A 26,407-nucleotide genomic window follows, 5' to 3' on the forward strand; every position below is an offset into this window, starting at 1 on the left:
TTTTTTTCTTGCTTGCAATTTCCCAACAGTGTTACTGCTGCTTTTGAAGAATTAGAGCCTAACACTTTTCAAGGAAAACATGGGAAAAGATGGTGTATTGACACTGTCCAAGCAAGTGCTCTATCAAAAGTTTGATGCATAGTGTTTGGGGGTTTTAAATTCCTAATTAAAAAGCCTTACTGTTACAATCTCTCAACATCCTAACAATTTGTCTTCAGCGAAAAGTCTAGTAAGATGTTTTTCAAAGATTCATCCACTAAGACATACTGCAACAAAAATACTATATTGTTTCTAAAAGTAATGAAGAGTGAAATCTTCTATCTGGAGAAAAAAGTATACTTACTTCACACTGAAGCTCCTAAGAAAGCAAATAACCTTTCAAAAGTTAAACAGAACAAATCATCTATGTTACTGGCTTTTTTTCACTGGTGATCACAGAATAAACAAAAAAAAAAAGAGAAAGCAATTTTCTCAGGGCATGAAAGAGCTTGTCATGCAGCTATACAATGGTATTCACATATATTTTTATTGCTTATATCTATCATAACCTTGTAATAAATAGAAGAAAAAACCCCCACTATTGAAATTCACTGGAAGTCCCTACCTAATTTCAAATTTTAATGTAAGTCAAATCTATTGAATTTAGGTTAAAGAACATGTACTTTGATCTTTCCTGGAGAATTCTAGCACACATTAAAAATATTTTTCATCTTTTAAGCACGTTAAAGAACTCATAAAAACCTGATCAAAAGAAAAAACAGGTAACAGACATATTCAACAGAGATGAATAAAATGTTAGCTAATGATTAATTAATCATAAATGATTCACTGGCTAAAAAAGTGTCCATATTCATTTTATATACTTATTATTAGTCATTATAATTATCAGTGATTCCCACAATTTTCTGTACTTAAAACTTAGCACAAATATCACTCAGCTCTTATTTTAATTCTGCTCTCTGAATTGTTTAATATGCACCAGGATGAAAGCTGTTAGCTTAAAAACGCTAAGCAAATTAAAGAGGTTTAGTATGAGAGAAGATACAATACTTGATCCGACACAGAAATTAACTGCCAGAATTACTTTTGTTCTTTCCAGAGACATGTATTTCTTCAGCTCACAGCAGGAGGAGGAAAGAATATGATACTACAGAAGGGCTATTTGCTGTGTCACTAACCCAGGTATGCCTTGGTATCTTCAAAGGAGCCTGAGCTGCTCAGTATCATTATTTAAGCTTTTCAGACTGTGGTCCTGGGGTACTAAAGCAGCACCAATGAACAAGGAAAGCCTCACTTATTCTAGAAGATTTAAACTGGAACTGTGAAAGCTTTTTTTTTTTCATGTTTCATATAAAATTTTCTAAAACTCTGTATTTTATGGCTTAGAAACAAAACTAAACATTAACAGAAACAAACCTGAAGTTGTCTATGAAACCAAACAACCTAACAGAAAATATTCAAAAATATGGAAGATAAAGTTTGTCACTGAAACTGGTGCTGAAACTACAGTCAGTCACTTTTAAAGTTTAACCTCAAAATCCTCATTATTCTAGCATTTGGACAGAACACCAACTACAACAACCAAGATCCAGAAGACTGGAGTGAATGCTGCCTCTGTTGAGAAAACAGTGACATGAGAAATAATCACAGATTCACAGAATGGTTTGAGGTGGAAAGGACTTGAAAGCTCATCTGGTTCCAACACCCTTGCCACAGACAGGGTGCCACCCACTGGATCAGGTTGCTCAAAGCCCCATCCAGACCGGCCCAGAACACTTGTAAGGGTGGTGCCTTCAAAACTCCTTTGGAAAACCTACTTCAGTGTCCCACCACCCTCACAGTGAAGAATTTCTTCTTTTTATCTTTTCTTCCTTGTATCTGAGGATTATACCTATACTCATTGTTGCAGAGAATGCATCCCAAGATTAGGACCCTTCTCTTTGCAATGGTGGTTTCAAGGACAGAATGCCTCCTTTGGATACCCTTATTCTACTGAGTAAAAAAATATCAGTATTTCAGTTCCGCAGCATGTCAATTAATTCATATAGAATGTGCCATTCACAAGGAATAAGTACTTCAAATATACTTTAACACTCAAAGTGAAAAAAACCAACCAAGCAAAAATCATGTCCAAGTTGCTTTGTTGATACCCTTTTATATTTCAAGTCTAGCTGTACTTTACCAGCACTTGTCCATAATCTTCATGTGCTTTTACCATGTGGAAGCCTTTAAACAATAACAGTCTTAAAAAAAATACTGAATATTATCTGTATTCATGAGTATAAACAGTGTCAAGGAGAAAACAGTGACTCATTTTAAACAACAATGTTCTCAACTGTATTGATATTTCTAGCACATTTCTTTAACTTTAAAGAATTATTATACTTTCTTACAAGAAATGTACATGTACACAACTGATAAAATAATCGCATTTTAAACATGATATTCCACAAAAGATTGAAAAGATGAACAGAGAAGAAAATTTATCAACAGCACTACACTGCCCCTTCACGTCCACTACAGAAACAACACCACAAGCTGCATGATGTAAAAAAAATTAAAAAAAAATCACTGAATATTAACAGAAATTATATTAAACTACACATTTCCTATATTTTTCTACAGTATAGCCCCTTTCTCCCCCAATAAAAATATACACACTAAATCAAACTCTTACTCTAGTGGGAAAACCACCTGTTTTTCCCTTGATATGCAGACTTAGACCTTCCCATTTTAAAAAGGTATAAATTTTCCACCTTGATTACACAGTGGATGAGAATTGATGAATAAAATCAATTCAGATAACATTTCTCTGGAAAGAAAAAAACATACTAAAATGGATATACTTAGCCATGACATGAAGTTTTATCTGAGAATGGAACAACAAAGCTTTTACCAGAATCGACTCTTAATGGCATGAGAAATTATATATGAGTATCTAAGCTACTTCATACATCTTATAAATTCCCTTAACTTTTTTAATAATACAGTTTTTTCCCCCCAAGCATCCTGTTTCTTCTAATTTAAAATTCAATTGCTATTTTGCTTGTCATTTAATGCTAAATGTGTTGTTCTGATAGATGTATGGGCTTTTATTTTTGGTAATATTAACTAGAATGTCAGTCAGGAACTTCTGATTGAATAAAAAAAGGTGTCCCATATCTCCATGTGGCAAATCTCCCAGCGTATCATTAGCACATGCATTTTGAAACCTCCCTCAAGCCAAGACAAGAACTTGTTCCTCCTACAGTATGACAAGCATAAATGAAGTACAAGATGACAAGGACCTTACTCAACACCACTATCATCCAAAATTATATTTTTCACTATTAAGGAAAAAGGGTACACAATGAGACCACAAACCAAACCATTACATTTCAGAGGCCAAATATATTTTTTTAAAGAAGCAGAGTAGTAAAATTGGCAATTTAATAATAAAAAAAAAAAGCTCAAATTACTTTTTGTGCCAAAAATGTTCATATGGTACATATGATCAGCATAGTCTTACATGGGAAAAGTGCCTTACAGAACTCTTTAGCTTATAAAATACCCGAAATGTATTCTGTCCATTACATTGGTATGGTAACTCTAAATAAACAATATATCAGAGTTCTTACTTCTACATGCCCTTTATTAGATCCATGGGACATTTTAGACCATGCTTTAGTTCACAAGAACATCACAAATGTTTCTCTGGGTGAGGCTAAGAAACCCTCCTAGCTTTACAGAGTCTGATCATAATTGAATTTTCTCATGGACTAAACCCATGTTGACCAGGCTATTCAAGTTATCTGCATACAAGCAAAACCTTTTCCAGGAGGAAGAGAAAAATTAAGTTGGCCTATCAATAGTTGTGTAAAAGGGTGTAAAGCATTCCTCTGAATTATGTGTTTTGGAAATTTATGCAGAGAAATTTCAAACCTGCATGAATTCAAAATGCAGCAATTTGCATGCTTCAAAAAAGGGTGAGAATGATGCTTAAAGATGATTTCCTGTTTTTTGAACTTACAGCATCCCCCATCAGATTTTACTACATTATTATTGCTGTGTCTTTGTGAATTTACACATATACCATGCAGCTTTAAAAGGACTTCTTACACCGCTTTTTCACCAAGGTCAGAGTATGGCATCCCCTTGCTAATAAACTGCTGCAATAAGTAGTTTCTAATAAAAAAAAAGATGATAAATAATGGGATGCTAGTTATAGCAAAAAACCATTTTCCCATAGCCATAAAGATAATATCCAAAGAATTCTCTAGTAACAGTGGGGAAACAAAATTCAGGCTTTCTCTCTGACTACTTAAAAGACAAGTTTGAAGTTGCTTCATAATAAATCTTGAAAAGTAGTTACTACAGTTAGTGACAGTATCTAGGCCATTATGTATTTTATTTTCTCCTCTGGTTACAATTTTTTTACACGAGTGTCTCTCACATCTTTCCCTTAAAACACATTCTGAGCTATGAAGTAAAGCTGGATTTCAAGGGAACCACCATGACCTCTTCATGGGTTTCTCCTCTATGAAAGAGGCTGTGACAAGCAATTTCAGTATTGGGTTAATGGAAAGTTTTTTGATTAAGAACAGGGATTGTATTTCTATTCTAATAATGGCACCTAGAGGTTGGACATCTCTAAGTGCAAATAATCCAGCTTTGACTCTGCAAGCAAGGCATAAAACAAGATTCAAAACAGGCACCATGGCATGGTTTCCCTGTCCAACACTTGGTGTCAGGTTTTCTGTATAAGAAATGAATGCATTCTCAAGTCATGACATATTCTTTTTCAAGAATGTATTCCTGTTGGAGAGACTTCACTGTATAATGCACAATGTCACTTTTAAAACTGATGTAAAGTTCTTGTCAACTGGGACTATCACCCTGGGAGTACTAAAAAAATACTCTGATATCTTCTACCACTATGAAGATATTCTATTCTGCTGACATGCATATACAGAAACAGACACATTTTTAGCAGTAGAGCTCTGGCTGCTTGGTGCTATAGCAACTCATTTTTCTGTTCCACCTTTTGTCAGTCTCATTTTCTGTATATCTCATGTCATTTGTAGCCAACCAAGCAATGCTGCATCTACAGCACAAGCCTGGGACCGGAGTGGCACTGCACGGCTTCCTCCACCCTGTGATAACTACAATATTGCTAAACAGCCTCTGAAATTTGAAGCATCGGCAGAGAAGCAGAAAATGCCATTTCCTTCAAGCAACCACTGTAAAGAAACTAAATCACTGCACTAAGACCACAGAAGTGCAGCTCAGGTTGCATCTGTAGAAGACAAATCTCTCCAATTATTTAGAGTAATCTATCAAATGCTGCTGACCATTTTAAATTTTACTTTCAGGTGAGAGTCAGATTTAGAGACTTCTGTATTTTTATGAATATAAACACGGCTGTAAATTGAAGCACAAATGTTCTTTTTCATAAATGAAGAAAGAAAACATATTTTACACTTTAAATGTAGTGGCAATCTCTCATCTGCTTTTGTCTTGATGCTAGACACATTCTGGACCAGGGATGAGTCTGAACATCCCACATGTCCAGTTCTTGAAACAGTCTTTTTTACCTCAGAGACCTCCAACTTCTAACTTGCTGCAATCAGACATGTGGCCAGCATTCAACACTAGTATTTTTTCCATTTCAGTTTAACAGAAAAAATCCAGTCCTGTTTTCCAAGTCAAACAAGGAAAGACAGGGTTTCTTAGCAGCAGCTGTTTCCAAGTTTGCAGACTATGACAGCAGCCCTAAAGTGAAAGAAACAGGGAAAAGAAGGGCATAAGGCAAAATTACCTTAGTTTCCAGATTTGTTTATGAAGCTGCTGTTTAAAATTATATCTTGGTTCTTGTCTCCCCTCTTGCGCATATACAACAGAAAATGCACACAGAAGATAAGATGGGAGAATTTTTTATTTCATCATGTTCAAGACAAGTTTTTTGCCATTTAGTATTTTTCCTATTAAAATTGAGCTCTTTATAAAAAAAAAAATAATCTGATTACTTTAAAGCCAGAAGATAATACAAATAGAAATAAAAATATAATATTTAAAAAAAAAATTAAGGTCTTTTCTATTGGATAATAGTAGCAAATTTACCAAATTGTCTATTTGTGAAAACTGTTAATGAAGGCACACCTAAAAGAGGCCAGATAAAACCTTTGTGTTTGATATGGTTTTTGATATGTCTGTGACAGATACACCTAATCCAGGACAGAGTCTTATAAAGCAGCACTGATGCTACTTATTGTCAAGAAGCTAGAAGGAAATCTTGAAACTCTCCCTGAAAGAAGAGCATCTGTATCTGTGTATGTATTCTGAGGACTATTATTAAGTAGCATTAGATAACGAGATGCTGTAATTCCACAGTTCTGAATGGAAGAAGAAAGGAAACAATTGTCTACCAGCTATAATATTGTGTGCCACAGAATGAAAATTATACATTGTATTTTGTATTTTAAAAATAGATCTTGAAGTTCACAAACACTGTCAAAGGAATTCAGAAGTTCAGAAAGGTTTTTAGCATATTTCTTAGTAGCAACTGACATTCTTTTAGAAATACAGAGATGGTTGCATATATTAGGTATTTAATAGGGCAACATCTTTGCAATCCATGTCATTACATGCTTTGGAATGCCATATCCAATATCTGGCACACTGATCCTTCAAAAACAACATATGTTTTATGTCCTCTCTACTGGAATGCTCTCCTAGTAAGCTTAAAAAGAAGAAAAAAAAAAAGGCAATTCGTTAAGTTTTTAACAGTTTAGTCTCAAGACACCAAATTCATTCCCCATATGTTCCCATACCATCAAAACATGAACTATTGCTCAAAACCCTGTACAGAATTTAAAACTCCTAGTAAAGAGAGATCAAAAGATGGACAAAAAAAAAGTGTGTGTCCCATGTTGCCTCACAGCAAGGAACTGCTTGCATGAAAATGCACAATAGGTGTCTTGACTTCATGGTTGTGAAAAAAGAAGAAAAACTCTAAGGTACAGGCAATCTGAAATTAAAATTGAAGTGGAAAATAGTTAAAACTACATTCAAAACTACTACATAATGTACTTCATTTTTCAATAATTGTCATACGTTTCACTCCGCTGAGGTTTAATTTGTGTCAATATAAGTACATTTGTAATAAGGATTCTATTTACCTTCTTCTGAATACATTAATATACAAATAATGCACATTATGCACACAGTTGTTACACTAGGTAAAAAAAAGGAAGACATTTTTGTGTTTATATCACAAAGATTAGTTACTTCAGAGAGACAACAGTTCAGTTTAAAGGTTTTTTGCTCACTAACATTGTTCATGCTTAAGAGATGCAAATTTGAATTACAAATCTTAAAATCACCAAGAAAATACAAGGCCTGAGGGCCAATTACTGAATTACATGTTTCAATTTTATTATCAACATACATACACAAAAGACAGAATATGCTGAGAGCAAAGAAATACAGATGTTTCTTGAAAGATTAGTTTATTAGACTTGCAGCACCTATTATGACTGGGTAACTATGTATAACCTGGGGGAGGGCATAAATTGTCTACTGAAACCCAAAGAATAAGCTGAAAATTTTAGCAATTACGAATTCATATGGTCTGTGTGTCCACTGCAAGGGGCTGCCAATGCCACTTGTTTCTATAAATTAGGCCCCACAAGGCAGTAAGACACTCCAGAGGTGTAAATTACGGGTTTTAATATTTTTACACTTCAATGACTAGTGAGAATTCTTACTGCAGGTTTCCCTTTGTATCAGGAAGAGAGGAAGAAAAAAACCAGGGCAGGGGGCATGAAGGTTTGCACACCCACCTCTCCTCATTGCCATGTTTTCAGGAATTAATTAATTCCCTGAGGATGTCTTGGACGTCTTGAAGCATTTACTTTCTCCACACACCAGAAAGAACAGGTCACTTCTGATATGAGCTCTTCCTAAATCAAGAAAAGTAAGGCTGTACCTGCTAAACACGGCCATAAATGGACAAATATGCAGTATTTATGGACATTTAAAACATTCACTTGTGTGCTCAAATTAAAATGGGCCAGTACTTCAGAACAGGAAACTATTTCCTCTTCACCCACTCAGAAGTTTGGATGCCTTCCCAGAAATCTCAAGACTGGCACAGGGCTTAGTGCTGCGCCTGCAAGACAGCTGCATCTGGATACAACCCTTCATGGGAATGCACAAGACAAACCAAGGAAGACAGGTTGAGCAGATGTAATTAACGGAGGTGGTGCCAGAAAGTGATCCATGCTAACCAGATGCTCCAAAGAAATTCCTCTCAGTAAGGCAGCACAAGATGCAGACCTTTTGGAAAGCTGCTTGAGCAGTGCCAACAGATCTCATGGACACCCACAACCACTCACACAGCTCAGAACCAAGCAGCTCGAGCTGCCTCTTCTTCTGGGAGAGAATGGCTACAACTCACTGAAGTTTTCCCCCATGATGATCAGCTCTTTATGCAACAAGAAAAGGGGAAAGAAGCTAAAGGAAATTGACATGCAGCAAATTAATCTGACAATTAAATGGAATAATCCCAACAAAATTGTTACAAACATTCTCTAACCCATATGGGAGCAGCATGGTGTGTCTTAAAAAAAATCAAGAAACAAACCCCCAAAATGAATCTACTTTTGCAATTTTAATCCATGTAATATTCATACTAATTAGGCACTGACCAAATTAGCTACTGCTATTCTAACCCATTTTCTTTCTAAAGTGAAGAAGCACTGCTATGTATGTGCCCTTAATAGATCTGGATATTAATTGCAATTAGTGTCAAATTTTCACAGTGCAAAGTGACCTCAACACATAACGACATTTCAAACATGATGAGAAAACGAACCATTTCTATGAGAAGCAATTTTATACCATTAGATGAATCTCAGTCAGAAATAGCACAGACACCACAGATCCTGCCATAGGTTAAAGGGATGATGCAGTCTCGTTTCTGTAATTTGTATTATTAGGTTTTTTGTCTGTTACCTATTTCCTGCATCACCGTGAACAGAAACCGCAAATAAGCAGCAAGATACATGTCTAATAAATTAAATGAACAGAAGCTTATTATTGTTTAAAACAAAAGCCTTCCTCCCAAAGGAGAAAGGTGCATAAGCATCTACCCTGAATGCTATTCAAGAGAAGAGTAGTACCAACTATGAGAGTTTATCATCTGCCTGGAGATAATAAAACAAGGGTAGGCAGTGGAAATTGATTAACATATAGTATTTTAATACTGAATTTATTACACTTAAAGCTAAACACATGTATTTCGAAAATCAAGTGACAGATGTAGAAGTTGTACATTTTTTTTAGCATGATGGCTTCTCTGGTTCTCTTAGTAAATACACCCAGTTACAGATAATTCTTTATTTTCTTAAAGGTGGTGCATGGGCAGAAAGGACTTCTCAGAACTGTTTGCAGGATAAGCAGAGGGGCAAAGGACAGGAACACTGTGGGTGTAAAGAGACAGGAAAGAAAACAGAGATGTTCTATAAAAACTAAGTGGACAGAATAGGCACTAGACAGTAGAGGACCTGTTCAACAGCTTGGTATGTAGACAGGATTTGGAGAAAGGAAGGCAAAAGAAGGGAAGACTTCAAGGCCATGGAGAAATTAATGGTAAGAATTCAGTCTGAAATTTCACTAACAATGTACCATAGGAGAAATGCAAGATGGAATGTAGCAATGCTGTAAATATGTTAAAATTGCAAACATTCTTGCCAGCTGTTGCTGTTATCATGAGAAGTAATCTTGTGTTAGGGTTTATTAATAGCAGCATGCTTTGGAAGAGACTGCCTTTTGTGCTTACAGAACACTGCATCATGCAGACTGTCTTAGAGAAACAAAGTCTTAACAGTTTAAATATAGTGGTATTAGCAGAGTACCTAAATACAGGATAAACAGGAAAAAAATATGGCACTGAAAATACACCAAATATACCCCTGTGTCACTTTCTATGCTGCTCTTTTTCAATTTTCAAAAAGTAAAATGCCGTTGGGAGAGTATCCTTAGAAAGATACAAGTATGGAATCACCTATAAGGAAAGATCCCACATGATACCATCTAGGATCAGCATGCTGCAACTGCTTACCGTCATTGTACACTAGCTACATTATAAACTTAAAAATGCAATTCTAGAAATTCCACAGGAAGTTATGTATATTAAAACATCTGGTCTCAAATTTCCTTGTGTTTACATATTACAGATTCCTAAAATAAACTTTTTACCTACCTGCATCTCCTACAGATGAGTTGCCTCTTTTCCACAATTTACAAATAAAACTATTTACTACCTTGTATATGCAAAGTCATGCACCACATACAAACTTAATAAACTATCAGAAATAATGAGCCATCTGAAACAGACAGGAGAGAAAGAAGCATTTTTCACCATACAAAACATTAAATTTTACTATCTTTGCTACATTATTATACTATTTCCTGCAAAAAAAAAACCAAACAACTTTCCCTAGCTAATAAAGAAGTTGAATATATTAGCCTTTACCAAAGTCTTATGAGTGGCTTTGATACGACATAAACTAAACTGGTTTAAGGAAGTACTGCTAAACATAGATAATTCATAAGGGAAGAACATATACAGAAGAACGTGTGTAGACTTCTAGCATCATTTATGTATTTTGACTTATTTTCCTCTTTGCTTTATCAATTAGTTTAGGGTCAGCAGAATTTTGGTTGTCCTTCAGTATATTAGAATATGATCTACAAAACAAATGAAAAACACCACACACAAATGTAACTTGCCTATTCCACATGTTACAGTAGCAGCAGAATTATTAAAAACAGGTTTACTGTATTGCCTTTTGCACAGCATCAATATTTTCATATGACATATACAACAAGCACTTCTCTTTCACAAGCATAAATATTTGCAGTGTATCAAAAATGCACTACTAAATTTGTAACTATCATCTGATTTTTAAAGAAAAATCATTACCCTACTCCACAGACTGTATTTTCAGTATTAAAATCATTTCCATGTGAGAGGCAAGTAACTAGAGATGTTTGTCTGAAATGTGATCGAACTACACATGACCCACACAAATGAAATGCAACCGTCTCAAACCTCTTACCAAGAAACTTTGCAGTCAAACTGGTTACTCAAAACATATTTTAAGGAACACAACAAATTAAAGGTACAGGCTTCCTTGCCTTTTCAAAAATAAAAAAAAAGAGTAACATTATAAAATACGTGAGCATTTAGAAAGACACTGCTGTTGTTCCTATGCAAAACTGTATTTTCAAACATGGTAAGTAAGTTTGCCAGAAAAGAGGCCCACTTTGAACAAAAGGTGAATATCAATGAGAAGCTGTAGGGTAGAAAGTAGAATTACCAGTCCAAAACTAGGTGAAGGGAGAGTGAGACAGAGTAGACCAGAGCCACAGACAGAGTTTGAAAGAAAAACACAGGTCGAGCAGTGAATCTAGGAATGAGATGGGATTGTTGCTCTGAGGAGTGGAGCTATTCAAACTGGCAAAATCATCACTCACTGACAGAAAGAACCATCATGTAAGGAACGACAGCCAATCTTGTGGTATGTGGCAGAGATCCAAGAGCAAGATGCTATGGCTACAACCCTACTTATGACTTGTCTGAATGTCATTCTAGTTCAGTTCGACTTCCACTCAAAATCTGGGGAACACCGGAACAAAATTGCCAGTTAAAATTAATTTGCCCTCTTTGTGTTTCTGTACTAAGGATAGTCATGACACAGCAGAGCAGTATTTTCATCACAAAGGATTCTTCCCCCATACCTGAAAAAGATCTGTTCAGGAAATTAAAGCGCCTTCATTTGCTGCAGAAGGACAAAAAGTGTTTACCTAGTGATAGAAAGGACTGCAAAAAGAGAATAGGGAGATTCATAGTTAATGCAATTAGGTTTCAAAGCAATACATTAAGTATTTAATTACACATTTCATGGGTTCCCCTCTGGCATGATCAATCAGCAAAGAGGCAGCTGGGTCAGTTTATGGCATCATTGCTGTCTCCCATTCCCTCTACTGATGGATGCTATAACCTCCACAGTTGGAGATAACAAAACAGATGGACTTTAAGCAGGTAAAGACCTTTCACAAAGTCAACCCAGCGTGTTTGAATAGCTCAAAGAGCATGACAATAAAGGCTTCTAAAGACACCTAAACAATTGGGCACAAGGGAGCAAAATCATCCAGGAAAACTTTCTTCTGACACCTCCTGCAGGGAAGGGACTGACTGCAGAATCATCATAACATACTTTTAACATCTGCACTCCTCAAGTCTGTAACAGACAGCACTGCTCATTGCAATAGGAAATTGAAGTTTTAAATGCATCAAAACCACTAAGAAAAACATATTAGCTAGTGTTAAATATAAATGAGTTTCCGATTACTGCTTTTATCTTAGCCAGAAATAGGTAGAACAATTTAAATAATAGTGTTTCTCAAAGAGCCAGTATGGTAACAGAGGATCCCTGAATATTCTGAAAAAGCAATCTTTGGGAGTGCTATGACATGTGTTGCAGTGCAGATTTGAAAACAAACACTCCCACCCCCAACCAAACAACAACAAAAACTCAAGCAAGTTGTCCAACTATTTTTGACCCACTACAAGAGGCTGGACTAGATATGCACAGGTTAGCTAGCAATTTTATTTTTTCCAGGGGATATAGGGAACAGCTGTTTGAACAGACAACTGAGTGCTTCCTCCTACAAATGGCTATCTTAAGCCTCTCCAGCAGCCCAGAGAAGGGCAGGGCTAGAGAGAAGCTTATTTCTGCCCATATTTCATTTTACAAAGCCATAAACACTGGCTACACCTGACACTGTATGCACCATGTGCATCTGTATGTGCCGTTTAAAAGATGGATTTCAGTAAGGCTTGGCAGAATTCTTGCAAGCGTTGCCTGGGAGACCACAGGACACTTCAGCTGAGCAAGGCTGAATCACCCCACCTTGAACTGACCAGAAAATTGAGTGTCTGTACACTTCTTTCCACTTTCTGTGAAACCTGTACTATTCCCTCTCAAGTACAGTACAGAGTAAAGTTTGTTTGCAAACAAAATGAGAGAACTGCACAAAGAAGCTAAAAAAGTGCATAGATAAAATAATTTTTAGACTTTCGCAGTTCCATATTGATAAAATAAGTGACATATTGCTTTATCCTCAAGGCTACCAATTCACACAGGAAAAACATTTATTTCCCATGTGAGAGTAGATGAAAGGCATGGGAAAAGCAGATTCAGAGTGAAGACACTGCATATATATAAAAAAGAAAAGAAAAAAAAAAGAAGATGAAGTTCATTATCCAAGACTATTTATCTTCTAAAGGCATGACCCTCTAGGCAGAATGTTACAGAAGACTTAGCCTTCCTCATTTCTGTAACTATTCAGTATTCCTTTCTTTCCACTCAAAACCATCTTCCTTTTCAGTTGACTTCCTTCTACTAAAATTTTGAATTAACTTCTGTTTCATTCCAAAGATTTTCCAAAACTGAAACATCAAAAATAATAGAAACAAGAGAAAAACTCCACTACAAATTATGAATTTAACAATGAAAAGTAAAATATTTAGGAGAGAGGCTTTACTGTGAATATTTGGAAACCCAAAGCAATAGACACACCCCTTTATGAAAAATAAGCAGAGGTCAAGAACAAATTTCCTTTCCTGTTAAGTATCAACTGATCAGTCCATGATCTGTGCCCCTCTGACAAAGTTTCTGACAAAACCAAGAGAAATTTAAGTAAAGGCTAAAGTAGCTTTGAAAGAAAGCTATTTCTGACAGCCATTCAAAGAGATATCGTAACACCAGAGGTCGTAATGCAAGTTCTCTGCCACAAAGCCCAGAAACAAAAATTTTCTCGTAGAAGACACAAGCATTTGGGAGTCCTCTGATTTGTCTAGTGACAGACTCTGAAGACTACTTTTAGTTTTACATTAGAAAACTGTACACATATACATATACATACGAGCACACACATGCACATTTTCATATTTTTTCTTTATGCTCTTCTGTCAGTCTCTTCTTACCAAATGGTGAGAAATTCCAAGGGAAATTACTTATTTTTTGTTTAAGGGACAAATAGATTAGTTATTTTTTACATTATTCAGAACCTGATCTGAAGTCATCTGCAGTAGAGGGAAGTATACATGGGAGAGCATATACTTTCAGAGAAAGCTAAACAGTTTTTTATCCATTAAGTGACTTCTTACTGTCATCCATTAAATCAAGAGCTATATTCAAGAAAGAAATACGATTTATTGTAGAAAAATTCAGGAAAATTTCCTTGAAAAACTGAATGGACGGATTACTTGATGGAACTGCTGGCACAAACATTTACAGAGATTTGACTGCCAGTGAAAAGAGTGCTTTGGTTGTTCTAACACAGAAATTAAGGCATAAAGAAACAAGTCCAAATAAATGAAGCTGTTCATGCAAAAGCCACATGAGTATTTTAAATACACTACTAGCATACCTGTCAACCAGAGGAAGGAAAAGGAACTGGAGTCTCATTCCAAGTGCTCTACTGTAGTAATAAATGTGTAAGACTAGTGGATGCTCTTTTATATAAAGAGCACAGGCTGGTGAAAAGTAATGCTTCAAATACTTTACCTTGTGTTCACTTAACATACAAATCCATCCTACAGAGAGAAGCATTTCATTGATGAACACAGCTGACAAATTGCCAAAATTTGGTTGGATGTATTTTAAGGGTGAAACACACCCACATACAGGAAAACTATTCTCACAAAATCAGAGAATCTTTGGTGTTCCTGAGAATATAGGCACTGAAAATGGATACATTTATTACCTTGATTTTTCCAGCTTGGAATACCACAGGGTGCCCACTGAAACCCCTGCTTTATAACAATTTAGTGCTACTTTAATCCACTTGAAATGAAGGAACGCTGCAAGTGAACAAGTTCACTCTCACAAATTCTCCAGCTTATTAGCACTTCTTAAAAACATGCATTCAATGTGATAAAATTGTTATACAGCAAACTTCAAGAGGATATTTCAAGACAATTCAAGAGAAATTTCAGGGGAAAAAACCTTGGAAAACTAAAGAAGGAAGAAATCTATTTGTTAAACACAGCTTTTCAAAGAGTTGAGAATTAAAAGACATTAGAAGAAAAAATACTTCTGTTAACGGTTTAAGAGCATTACAAAGGAAAAATCACATACTTAATTAAGATTTTTTTTGTCAACTGGAAGTATTTACCACAGCAAACAAAATGCAGCACTTGATTTTGGAACATGTGTGACTTACGTGACTATGCTGTAAGTATGTTCAATGATCAGCTGCAGTTACATCGCACTGAAGAGCCACATGATACCTGATACTCCAAGGGTGTACCAGCTAAAAGCTTTTCACTGCTTCTTCACTTTATAATGCAAAATCTACTCCAGAGCCTATGAAAGATGTATTAAAGGCTAAAGAAGACCACAGCTATGTCTGCATTTGGTGATAGTGCATCAGTGTTTTCCTTGACAACTTTGCAAGAATACATAGGTTTACTGGGTAACTACAGCACTTTCATAGCTGTGCACTGAAGTTATTCTCAAGTGCTACACAAAGAATGCTAAGTAATACTATTTTTAACTGGATTCAGATTAGTGGTATTGCAGACAAGTGTTTTAACTACTTGAGCAAACTGACAAAATGCAAAAGGGCAAACTGCTAAGTCCTGTGACCATTTATAGTGCACTCCTTGATAGAAGCCCAGCACAACCAATGCAGAAGATGCAGAAGCTATGAACTGTCAGCTCTCATAACGGAAGTATTTTTACTCTCAAGGATCACAGAACACATTTTAAAGATGTTTTGTTAGGTCTAATGTACAATTAAGGAGGGGAAGAAATGGGTTCAGACAAGGAGAAGGTCAATATTAAAGTCAGGTCAATGTCTGAATGGCCCAATCGTACACTTGCCCAAAAAAAGGTGGCATTGATATATTACCAAGTCAATAACCTGGAAGAAAATGGTAGCTCCTGTTCTAAAGCACATCAAACTTAGCTCTGAAAATGAAGTACTAAATAATTCAATGCATTATTTATTATATGAAAAGAAGAATTTTTAAAAAATAAAACAAGAAGTTGCATGAAGTAAAGACTTTGTGTCAAGACTCCAGTTTGCATTTAAATACTTGTTTGGTAGTTGTCATGTTTAATAAAAGAATAAATCTAGAAAACAGAAGTATTGGCTCTCTCATCTGTTGATTTGAAGAATTAGATTGGGTTTTACTACTGGATTTTTTCAACACACGGATCTTGTATGCAACCCCTGTGTGTTAGCATGGAAGGAGCCCAATATGGTAATCGCTGGGAGTTACGTGCAGGCTTTGAGCATTGCAAGGCATGGGACTAAAGGTGGAGCTCTCATATTTTCCACCATCAGCAGCCATCACACTGAGAATTATTAGTTTCAGAATACAAGATAAATAGATTGATGATAGCTTAGCTGGTAAAACATACACTTACAGCATTTCTAAATTCTGTCTTTAGTCCTAATGCTAAAAGAAAAGCAGATGCTGAACAGCTTTCTAAACCCTCCTAGAACTAAAACATTAAACTGACTGATTGAGCAGGGTGTAGGACAGAACAAATGAGATAATTCTGGTAATTTTGGAACAGTGCAAAATCTTGAGGAAACTGTTTTAGATTTTGTTTGGGTTGTTCTGGGGTTTTTTGGTATCTGTGACAAGTTAATGTATGATCATATTTCTCATTACAGAAAATACACACATCAGCTTTAAAGTTCCAACAGTAAACCATACTCAATAGCCTCATAAAGACTTGTGAAGTATATCTACTAAACTTACCTTCTACACAGTATACTATACCTTTTCCAAGACAAAGTAACTAAAACTATCCAAACATATTCAAAATACCTATTTTCAAACAAAGAGTTCCCAAATCATACAAAAAAATTAAAACACTTTATTAAAATACAGAAACTTACTTTATCACTTTCAATATTATAAAATGTTCCTATTCCATGTTCAACAAACACAGATGCATAATACCTAATTTCAGAAAAAATACTTTTCTGAAATATACATGATGTAATATTAAACAGTTGTATGTGTATATACATATATGTGTTCTAAATTTTGCATTGCTGCAGACTGACATTAGGTCACTGCCTTCAATGCATGCTATGTACCTTTTACATATAAGAAACATTCTAAGATATTCCAAACAACACAGTACAAAACAATCAAACCTTCCAGGGTGATCTTGTCAAAATTAAATTTAGTCTGTGATAGTAAATCAGTTTGCTGAAAAGTTGTAAGTTGATATTCAAAGAAAGCCAGCGTATTTACAAGAGGTGAGCTAGATTTTAAAACTTGCATCAATAAACTGAAAGAGTACATATTCCGCAGCAAGAGAAAACTCATATAATGTATTTTAAGAGCCACTTAATTCATACAGTTCCTGAAGCTGTAGTATAAGACCCGTGATAGTTTGTCAGGCTAGGATTGTCTATATATAAACTATATCGCAACCTCCACATAGTAACATGCTATTTTTATTTTATGTAACAGCAAAAAATGTTATCTCCCTTACTGAGTTACAAAAGTATTAAAATCATATTTCAAGAATTCTTACTAAAAATGTTTAAATATTAATTAGTTTAACATTTCTAAATTCTCTATTTAAATATCCAACAAGTTGCATATGCCACGACAATTCAAAACTGGGTTCAATGAATTGTACTCCAAACTATCTTCATGACTTAAAAGACTCAATAACAGCAAAATACACATTTATGAGTGCACCTATTTTGTACAGCACTTGTTTTCACTTACACGGTTTACAGCTATAAAAGGTTCACTGACATGTTCCTTTAAATGAGTAATAGCCAAGACAACACGTACAGATTTTAATTAAATTAAAGCACAAGAATTGATGAAATAAATTACCAAAGAGCTCCTCTATGGCACCCTGAGTGAATAGATAATAAAAGATGTAAGTACTTCCTCATGGAATGAGTGCACCATGACAAAGCACTGAGCTCTAAGCCAAGTGATGAAAATCCAGGTTTTAAAGACTTTTACACTTACCCGCCTACGGCAGAAGGGCAAGCCCTGTGCAATGATGCTGATGCTAAATATCTTCATCACGGTTTGGTGTGGTAGAGGTTCTTTGGCACTTTTAAGATCAACAGGAACCAAGCCATGGCTGATGGCAGTTTTCCCAGGTTTGGACATTTTATTGTTCTTACTTTGTCAAGTCCACTAGCACTGTAAGAACATCGCTAAAAACTTTAAAGTTGCATGATTTTTTTTAATTTTTTTTTTTAAAGTTTCAGACTGGTGAATCAGCTCCCCACAGCCTGCTGCCTTTGTCTCTCAACCTTCTCCTGCCAAGTGTCCTGACCTGTCTGCTGCTCAGTGAAGTGCAAGCTATCCTAGTATAGACAGGAATTAAAGCACCAAGGGGCAGGCAGACTGCTCCTGTCAGTCAAACAGCTGGTGGACCTCCCCTGCAATGTCAGAAGAGCCCTTCTCCAAAAAGGGATCTGCAGATTGAAAAAGAAGAAAATCATGACTGCCTGGAGTTTTAATAGGTACAGTCACTTATGCCTGTACTTTAAAGGAAGAATTTTCTTTTAATTTTGTTATGTTTTTAACAAGTTGGTATTACGCTTTCAGAAGGAGAATCCAAGGAGATTGCAACCTTCAGAGGGTAACAGTGTTGCTGCAGGAACAATTCTATCACTTCCCGAGCAGATTTCTTCTGGACTGCCAATAAAGTTAAATGAAAAACTGATCTGGACTTTGCTGTTCCTCAACAACGGACTTTAAAACATAATATATTGTCCAAAAGTTAAAAAAGGAAATAAAAATGGATTTTAAAAAATAGGAAAAAAAAATTCTCCTAAAAATTGGTACAAAACTAGCTCATTTAATAAAAGCAGATGCTACATTGTGATTTTTAATTCCTTCCTCCTGGCCTTCCTTACTTATATACAGGTGCTCCAGTTGCAGCTCCTCCTCTCTCCCTGCCACCGTAGGACGAGCAACATCTGGGTGGCTTTGGCTCTAAGGATGCAAAGGTACAGTAGATTTCCCTCTTCTGGCTAACGCATTTCCCGTGACTTTGGGTACCAGTTTACTCAGGCTTATCCCTCACACCAGTGGAAAGTAGGTCTCTGCCTCCAAGAACATAGCATCTCTTGGAGGATGTGGGGAGAGGTCTGCCTGCCCTTAGCAACAAACCCAAGGACCATTTTTCAGGAAAAAAGGTCCTACTCCACTGAACAAAGCCACAAAGCATTGTCTATTACTCAGATTTTCCATAGTTAGTTTACTTCCATTTTGAAAAATTTCTCGATCAAATTAGCTTTCCTAAAATGTCTCCATATCTTCCCACAATCCCCTTCCGGTGCCTATACTTGGACATGTTTCTTAAAAACATATTCATATTTTGAAAACCTTTTTGAGCAAAACTAAGAAGCAAGAAACAAAAGCATGTGAAAATGTCTTATGAAACTGCCGATAAGAGATACAGAAAACCATCAAAGCTCTTCTATGAACTGAGTCAGTACAGTCCAAAACACAGTGAATAAATGACCATTAAGAAATCTTACAAGTCTCTTTATGCACAAACCAGCAAAAATAATTAACTGTGTAATTATGTGAGGGCAAAAGAGGGAGTGAAGTAATGCTTTAATGCTTGGAACACAACAATGTAACTTGACAAAAGACAGCATTAAAATATAACTGTATTAGCATTTCCACTTAGCCCTTTGTTTCCCCTTCAAAAAGCCAAGCTGTAAGTATGTCTCATTTGCATATAGAGGGCCTCCCTGACCAAACATTTGCATGTGGAAAGTTTTATATGGAAAAAAAGAGAAAAAATAAAATAAATAAAAAAATCCCTAACATTTCATTGAGAGTATTAATACATTACAGTAAGCACCTACTAACAACACAATATTTTTCTCAGACAAACAAGATAATCCTTATTTCTTTACAGATGTTACATATTGAAAAGCTGTGACAGAATGCTGGGTAGCACAGTGTTTTCTTGCACAGATGGCTGGTTTTTTTTCTTTTCTACCATCCCATTCAGATGTTATTCGAAAGCACATTTAGACATACATTTTCATCTAAAATAAATATTTCCGGTTTTATACTTCCTGCTAAACTTCCTGTTCCAAGGAACAGTTTATCTTTATTTATATTTTTATAGTTTTATTACCCTGTACACAACAGTAATGACATTACTTTATAACTTCATTCTGAATTATTTTATATTTTATACAAATACTAGGCTTTCACTTGACTGGAATGCTTCAGAATAAGTGTCTCATAATCTCAGTTTTATTCAAGTACGAAAATTTCACTGAAGTACTCCAAAGAGGGAAAAGAGCAGCCTTTTGTTTTTACTTTGAATAACTAAAGTGAAGAACAAAACCAAAAGCTCAAAAGAGATCAACTCACATGCCCTATTGATGTATCATTCAAAAAGAAGCAACAGATCAGTTTTCCATTTTTGATGAACTAGTCACCATCTCAGTTGTTCCAACAAAGTTTACCAAAATGTAATATATAATGTAATTATATAAACATAATTTGAGATCAGATCAGGATCGGATACAACATTCTGTACAAAGCAAACCTTACTTTTTCCTTTAATAAATACTCAATATTTCATTTAGTTGCATATAGAATTATCTGCATGCACTAAGAGCTGCTAAACTAAACTCAGTTTTAAGAGTATTTCATTGCACAATTGCTGAAAGAATTTGATGTGTGCCAGACCACCAGCTGTTATTAGTTGATAAAAGAGCCTAGCATCTTACTACTTTACAGGCTTACTTCCCCCCTGTTTTTAAAAAATATTAGGTCAGAACATGAGCAAAACAGGAACATAACTTGGCTCATTTACAGATTTACATACAACTGGGGTGTAAGGAAGATGCAAGTATAACATTCTGCAAGCACTGCTCAGCATGCCAGTTCCAGTCACAGGTTATTCTCACACCTTTGAAAACACAAAACTCGGGATTGTCAGCCCTTCTTCTTTTGTGGTTTGAGATAAAGTCCTAGTGGTACATTGTTTTTTCCCCAGGAACTTCCAAACTGTTCTAGAGTAATTCCATAGGGACACACTTCTAGCTGGAAAAAAGGGATCATGTTCATAATTAGTGTAGTCCCCTTTTAGCAGACAATGCCATGGCAAAATAAGGCACTTTTTTTGTCCAGTGTGAAATTACAGAACTAGATTTCATACTTTACCATAGCAATAATAAAAAACTTTAGTTTTCACCTGTGTCTATATTCCTCTGCTTTTTTATCACTGTCTCCAAGAAAAAAAAAACAACAAAAACTTGCATTAGCAGATGAGATCTTGTCCCAGTTTTACTTCCACTTGCCATCACCCTAGGCTTTTAGTCTTGCATTTGCTACACATTGCTGACTATAAGTATCATTGTCTTACAGTAATGTTTAAAGATCCCAGGCTAATGCTGGATAGTTTTAAACTTTTAGTAAGTGAAAGTCCTTAGCCAGAAAATAAAACATAGCCTAATTTAAGCAGTAAGAGAGAAGACAAAAACAGTGAAGACTATCTCAGAAGTGACAGAAATATATTGCATGTAGTCGATATCACTTATTTTTGTATTTGTATATTACATATATATTATAAATATAATTCTAATTTAAGCTTCAAATGTAAAGCTTAAACAGCCACTCTGTTGCTCCTATCTTTAAAAGTGTATACTTTTGCATTATATGGGATGAGAACTTGTATAAACCTGACAAATGTGAAATTATGAAAATTTGAGCTTTAATGCTTTGTAATACATTTTTCTAACATTCTGTTTCTAAATATAGTTGGGCTGTTTACCAATGGTGCTCTTTTTAAGTGCCTGCCTGTCCTTTTAATCACAAGATCACATTTGAAATGAAATCACATAAAAGTGCTTAAAAAACTAGTATTTTTAAACTCAAGTTAAGGCTGTCATGGACTTTCAGCTGTAAACATAAGAATCCAGAAGACTCCTGTTTCTTTTTGGCCAGTCCTGTGAACAGATGCTTGTAAAATGAAAGCATGTACAAAGCAGCAATAATCTTTATACCTTCCAGTCAGAGTAATTCAAAGTCAGCTTTTCAGGAGCTGTTTACCAGGAAGCAAACATTACAAAATTAACTAGCTCATTCAGTATACTGAACTCAGGAAGGCCATAATTTTAAGACATGGATCTATGAAATTATCCCAATGCCAAAAACCAGTTCATACAAACTTCCCAGAGTTTTCTTCTAGAGTTGTTTTGCATATTAACATTACTGGAAAAAAAGGACAAACAAAATCACTACATTTCAATATGGTGATGGAACAGTACAAGACCTAGAGAGACCTAAATGAAGTATTTGCAAGGATAGAAACCAAAATGCAGATAGCAGAACCCCAGACAGGTTCTCCACAGCTCTTAAAATCGGTGAACAGCTGCCCTCAAATGGATAAAGCAGAGAACTGCAACATAACAAAAGTCATCTCGAATTAATCATAGTAACATAATAAACTTTAGAATATATTTGATAATTTATTTCCTAAAAATATCTGCAGTAAACTCTGCATAGCTGTAGAATAAAGAATGCACTATAATTTACATTACACATAAGCCTTATTATTTGATACTCATGCTGGTCCCTGCCCAGGTCTAGAAAGACCAAGAGCCGCTTTGTCAACAAAGCCTATGTGATACTATTAACAACTTATCCAGCGACTCTGGTCCCAAGTTTATTTATGTGAGGGATTTCTAACACCAGTATACAAGTAGTTTTCAAATGACAGATTGCATGTTAGCCTGCTTTGTACAGGTTAACAAATAAATTGTATAGATAAAAGGCACTGCTGAACAGAAGTTAACTGCATTAACTATTAACTAACTGTATTAACTAACTGTAATTAACTAACTGTATTACTGGTGCTGGATAGAAAAAAATCCTATTGCTCTAAAATGACCCTGCTGTGTCCAAGTTTACCCAATACAAAAATCTGCACATACAAGAAAACATAATGAAGACTTCTGAAGAGGCTATGAAGGAGATCAATGGGGAGGACAATTTTGATCTTATCAGATCAAAATGTCCTAAAAAGTGTGCACTTGAATAGTATGAAAAAGGGGCAAAACAATTAATAAAACACGCAAACCGATGGCTTTCTCTGTAGTCCATAAAAAAACCTCAAGCATAGACCTGCTGTAATACAAGCAACAGAAAGAACAAAGTCTGGCTCCAGGTTAGATTACCGTACAAATTCAAATTGCACTTGAATTATACTGTATCTTCTCCAGGGCCTTATGGTCCCAGAGTGTCAGGGGACCTACATGGAAGCATCTTTCTGAACAGCCCAGCCATAGCACGGCCCTTTATTTCAGGCTTTCATATTACTATGAGTGTTGACTGATAAAAGGCTTCTATGGTGTAAAGGAAGGAATAAATGTTGACCGAACCTGTATACATGATCACAGCAAAACCCAATTCCACAAGGATTCAAAGATGCCTAGACAGGTGATGGTCACCTTGTAGACTTCCTCCTCAGCAGTCTCTCCCCTTTCCTACATACCTACCCTCTATTTATCTTGCAAACTTGTATAATCTTAATCTCTCTTTTTGCCAAATCATGTGAAAATTAGCCAAGAGATGCATAAACTCTGGAAAGGATGAGAGACAATGACACATAAAAGTCTCAACTGCACAAGTCTTGTTTTCTTTGGCAACAAAGCTTAAGAACACAGTGAAGAAGAATCCAGATTTTCTTAACTTGGATTAACTCAAATGATAATTCCTGGTTATAATTATGGCTCTGAAATCATATCAAGGCATGGTCATTATAAACTACTGTGCCTAATACAAAAAGAGCTACCTTACAATTTTTGCTATGAAAGAGCAAGAAGGAGCTACGCCTTTTATAACTGTTGGTAGAAGGTGGTACAGCTTGTATAACACTCCTATATTGAAAAAAAGATAAAGTTTCAAAAAAATATAGACAAGGATGATAAAGGTAAAGCTGCTGCCTGGCAAAAGACTTCACACTACACAAGACAGCATTCCCCGAGGTCCACTAGTAGAAGCCAGTGAAGATGAAATATCAAGTATATCAGCAAAGAGGAGATCATCAGATAAACATATCTACTACATACTTTTCATGCCTATGTGCATGCTCACAACTGTTTAAGCACCCTGGCATTTAAGTCTGAGTGCACAGAGAAATAAAATGAGACTCAAATTTGACCTACTGAATTTAAATACTTGTGTATGGGAAGCCCAGCAGTGAGTCAGACTAACCAATAGCAAGGATTCACTACTCTCAGTTTCTAATTGCAACCACCAGTTCAAGTGAGTTTGAATGTCACTCTGTAACAAAATAAGATCTTTACTAGATCTGTTCAATCCCACAGCTGATCTTCTTTATAGCTGAAAGGAAACAAAAATGTCCAATGGAGACTCTAGAAGCAAAAAGGAGAAGATTAGCACTTCCCCCCTTCTATCTTTGGCCAGTTTTTCCCCACTCTTCAATAAACTGGCAGTAAAATTTGTTAGGCTTGTGAGCTCTGAAATAACTCCAGTAAGTAGGAAAGCTGAAAATTCTCAACTTTTGCAGTTGTTAAGTCATTTTTCCACTAGATTAGCAATTGTAAGCAGCTCACAAAGCAGCCAGATGCATGAAGAGACAGTGTTTAGAAGAGAACAGTCAAGACCTCACCTTTGGGCAAGAATGAGCTATTAGATCACCTCTCTATGTCTGTGGATCCCTTAGCATGTGATACTGGTCCCAAACAGATGACAGCTTCCCAGGCATCTCAACAAGTGCAGGATTCTATCTCAAAAGAAAGTTGGGGCAGGGGGAACATGCAGGTACATGCAGCTATAGGCAGGGGATGTGCCCTCAATCACGACAGTACTATCACCACAGAGCACATTTGCATCCACACAAGGAGATTTTTTATAAGGTCTCATGAAGTGTTTATGAAAACAACATAGACTGTCTAGTAAAATACATATTGACAAGATTATATAGTACCAATACTAATATCATAACATTAAAAAAATACTTGACCATGAGCATCTAAAAAAAAAAAATAATGCCTACCTTACATTACCATTTGAAACTGGAGGCCTCTATTTTCTGGCCTTACTCTAAAAGTCCCCTAACTTTGTCACTGTATTTACCATATTATGGTGTCTTGTTGTCATTGTCACTTTATTTCAAATTATCTTTAAAGCATGTGTCTTCATTTCTCCAGTAAATATTTCAGAAAACATTCCAGGTATGCAACAGAAATCCAGCTGCATCATCTTGTATTTTATAAATATTCCAGAAATGTCTGCCCAGTTCTCATTGGCTATAAAATGACTTGTTGGATAAGCAAGTTTAACTCTTTAGTCTAGTCAGTGTTGCAACAGCTGTTAAAAAGAATTTCTACAGCTGCTCTGCAGGAATTTATTTGCTGACCACTTATTTATGCTGGTTCTGCACCTTTAAATAAAGCTGAGACAAGTATTAAGAACTGCAACAGGTAGAGAAGTCATGCAATATTTAACACTGGATTAAAATGCAAGTCAAATTCCCAGATGAGGATAAGCTGGGGAAAGGGAAAGCAGGTGTTTTTTTAGTAAGGAGGTTGCTTTTATGAAAAGGGAAGATAAGAAATTGAAAAATTATTTTCCCTATTGCAAAACTCAGCTTTTCTTATCACTATATCATCCTTCCATGTCAAATGCAACACTTTAAATGAGAAATTCTCTACTTACATACCTACACCCACAAAAATGCACAAAGCAGTACCAAAATACTTAAAACACGTTTATCAGTTTCTGAATAATGTACAAAAAGCACGGACAAAAAATGAGGTTTGGACTTAGACCTTTCTTTCTACATATTAAACAGGAACAAGAAAAATCCCCAAAATATCAAAAAGGCATTAAAAGTATTTTTGCCACCTTACACACGTAAACATTCTTTTCTCTTCTGTAGCAGAATTCTGGCCCTACTCTGTTTATTTAGCATTAAAAAAAATCCTGACAACACCCCACAGATTAGCTACATTGACAACTGCCAAAATAAAAGGCTGAACAGTGCAAAGTATTATTGTTTGTATGTTTGAAACAAAATGGTTTTCAAGGACTCTTTTGATTCGAGACTCTTTTTCTTACCAGTACTGTAAAATACACATAAATCTAACAAATGCAACAACTGATTGTTACAATGGCATTCATTTGATAGCAGCAAATTAAGCTACATAATCCTTTTCAGCTGGTAACAGCATACTGCAAAGGGGTGTGAAGCTATTTATAAAGCTCAAGATATGTGAAGTAAAGAATGCTTAGAGCACAGAAAAAAGCAGGTAGTATGTGGAAGGGCTGGCATTCTTGATTGGTATG

General features: G+C 35.6%; 1 protein-coding gene across 6 annotated transcripts in view; it reads right to left on the minus strand.

The window, feature by feature from the left end:
- The window catches only part of FBXW7 (F-box and WD repeat domain containing 7), a 176,497-nt gene that overhangs the window by 59,584 nt on the left and 90,506 nt on the right, over positions 1-26,407 (minus strand). The window contains exon 1 of one of the 6 annotated variants that reach the window (XM_058838236.1): positions 18,074-18,483. The exons of 3 other annotated variants lie outside the window; for them this stretch is intronic. In XM_058838236.1, the coding sequence (XP_058694219.1) occupies positions 18,074-18,220 (147 nt within the window). In that variant the 5' untranslated portion in view covers positions 18,221-18,483. Of the gene's footprint in view, positions 1-3,394; positions 5,752-7,647; positions 7,941-18,073; positions 18,484-26,407 lie in introns of those variants that run through there. 2 more of the 6 variants (XM_058838238.1, XM_058838239.1) reach the window with 2 other exon arrangements.

This window comes from Poecile atricapillus, chromosome 4 (assembly GCF_030490865.1).
Source record: "Poecile atricapillus isolate bPoeAtr1 chromosome 4, bPoeAtr1.hap1, whole genome shotgun sequence".
Classification (NCBI taxonomy): domain Eukaryota; kingdom Metazoa; phylum Chordata; class Aves; order Passeriformes; family Paridae; genus Poecile; species Poecile atricapillus.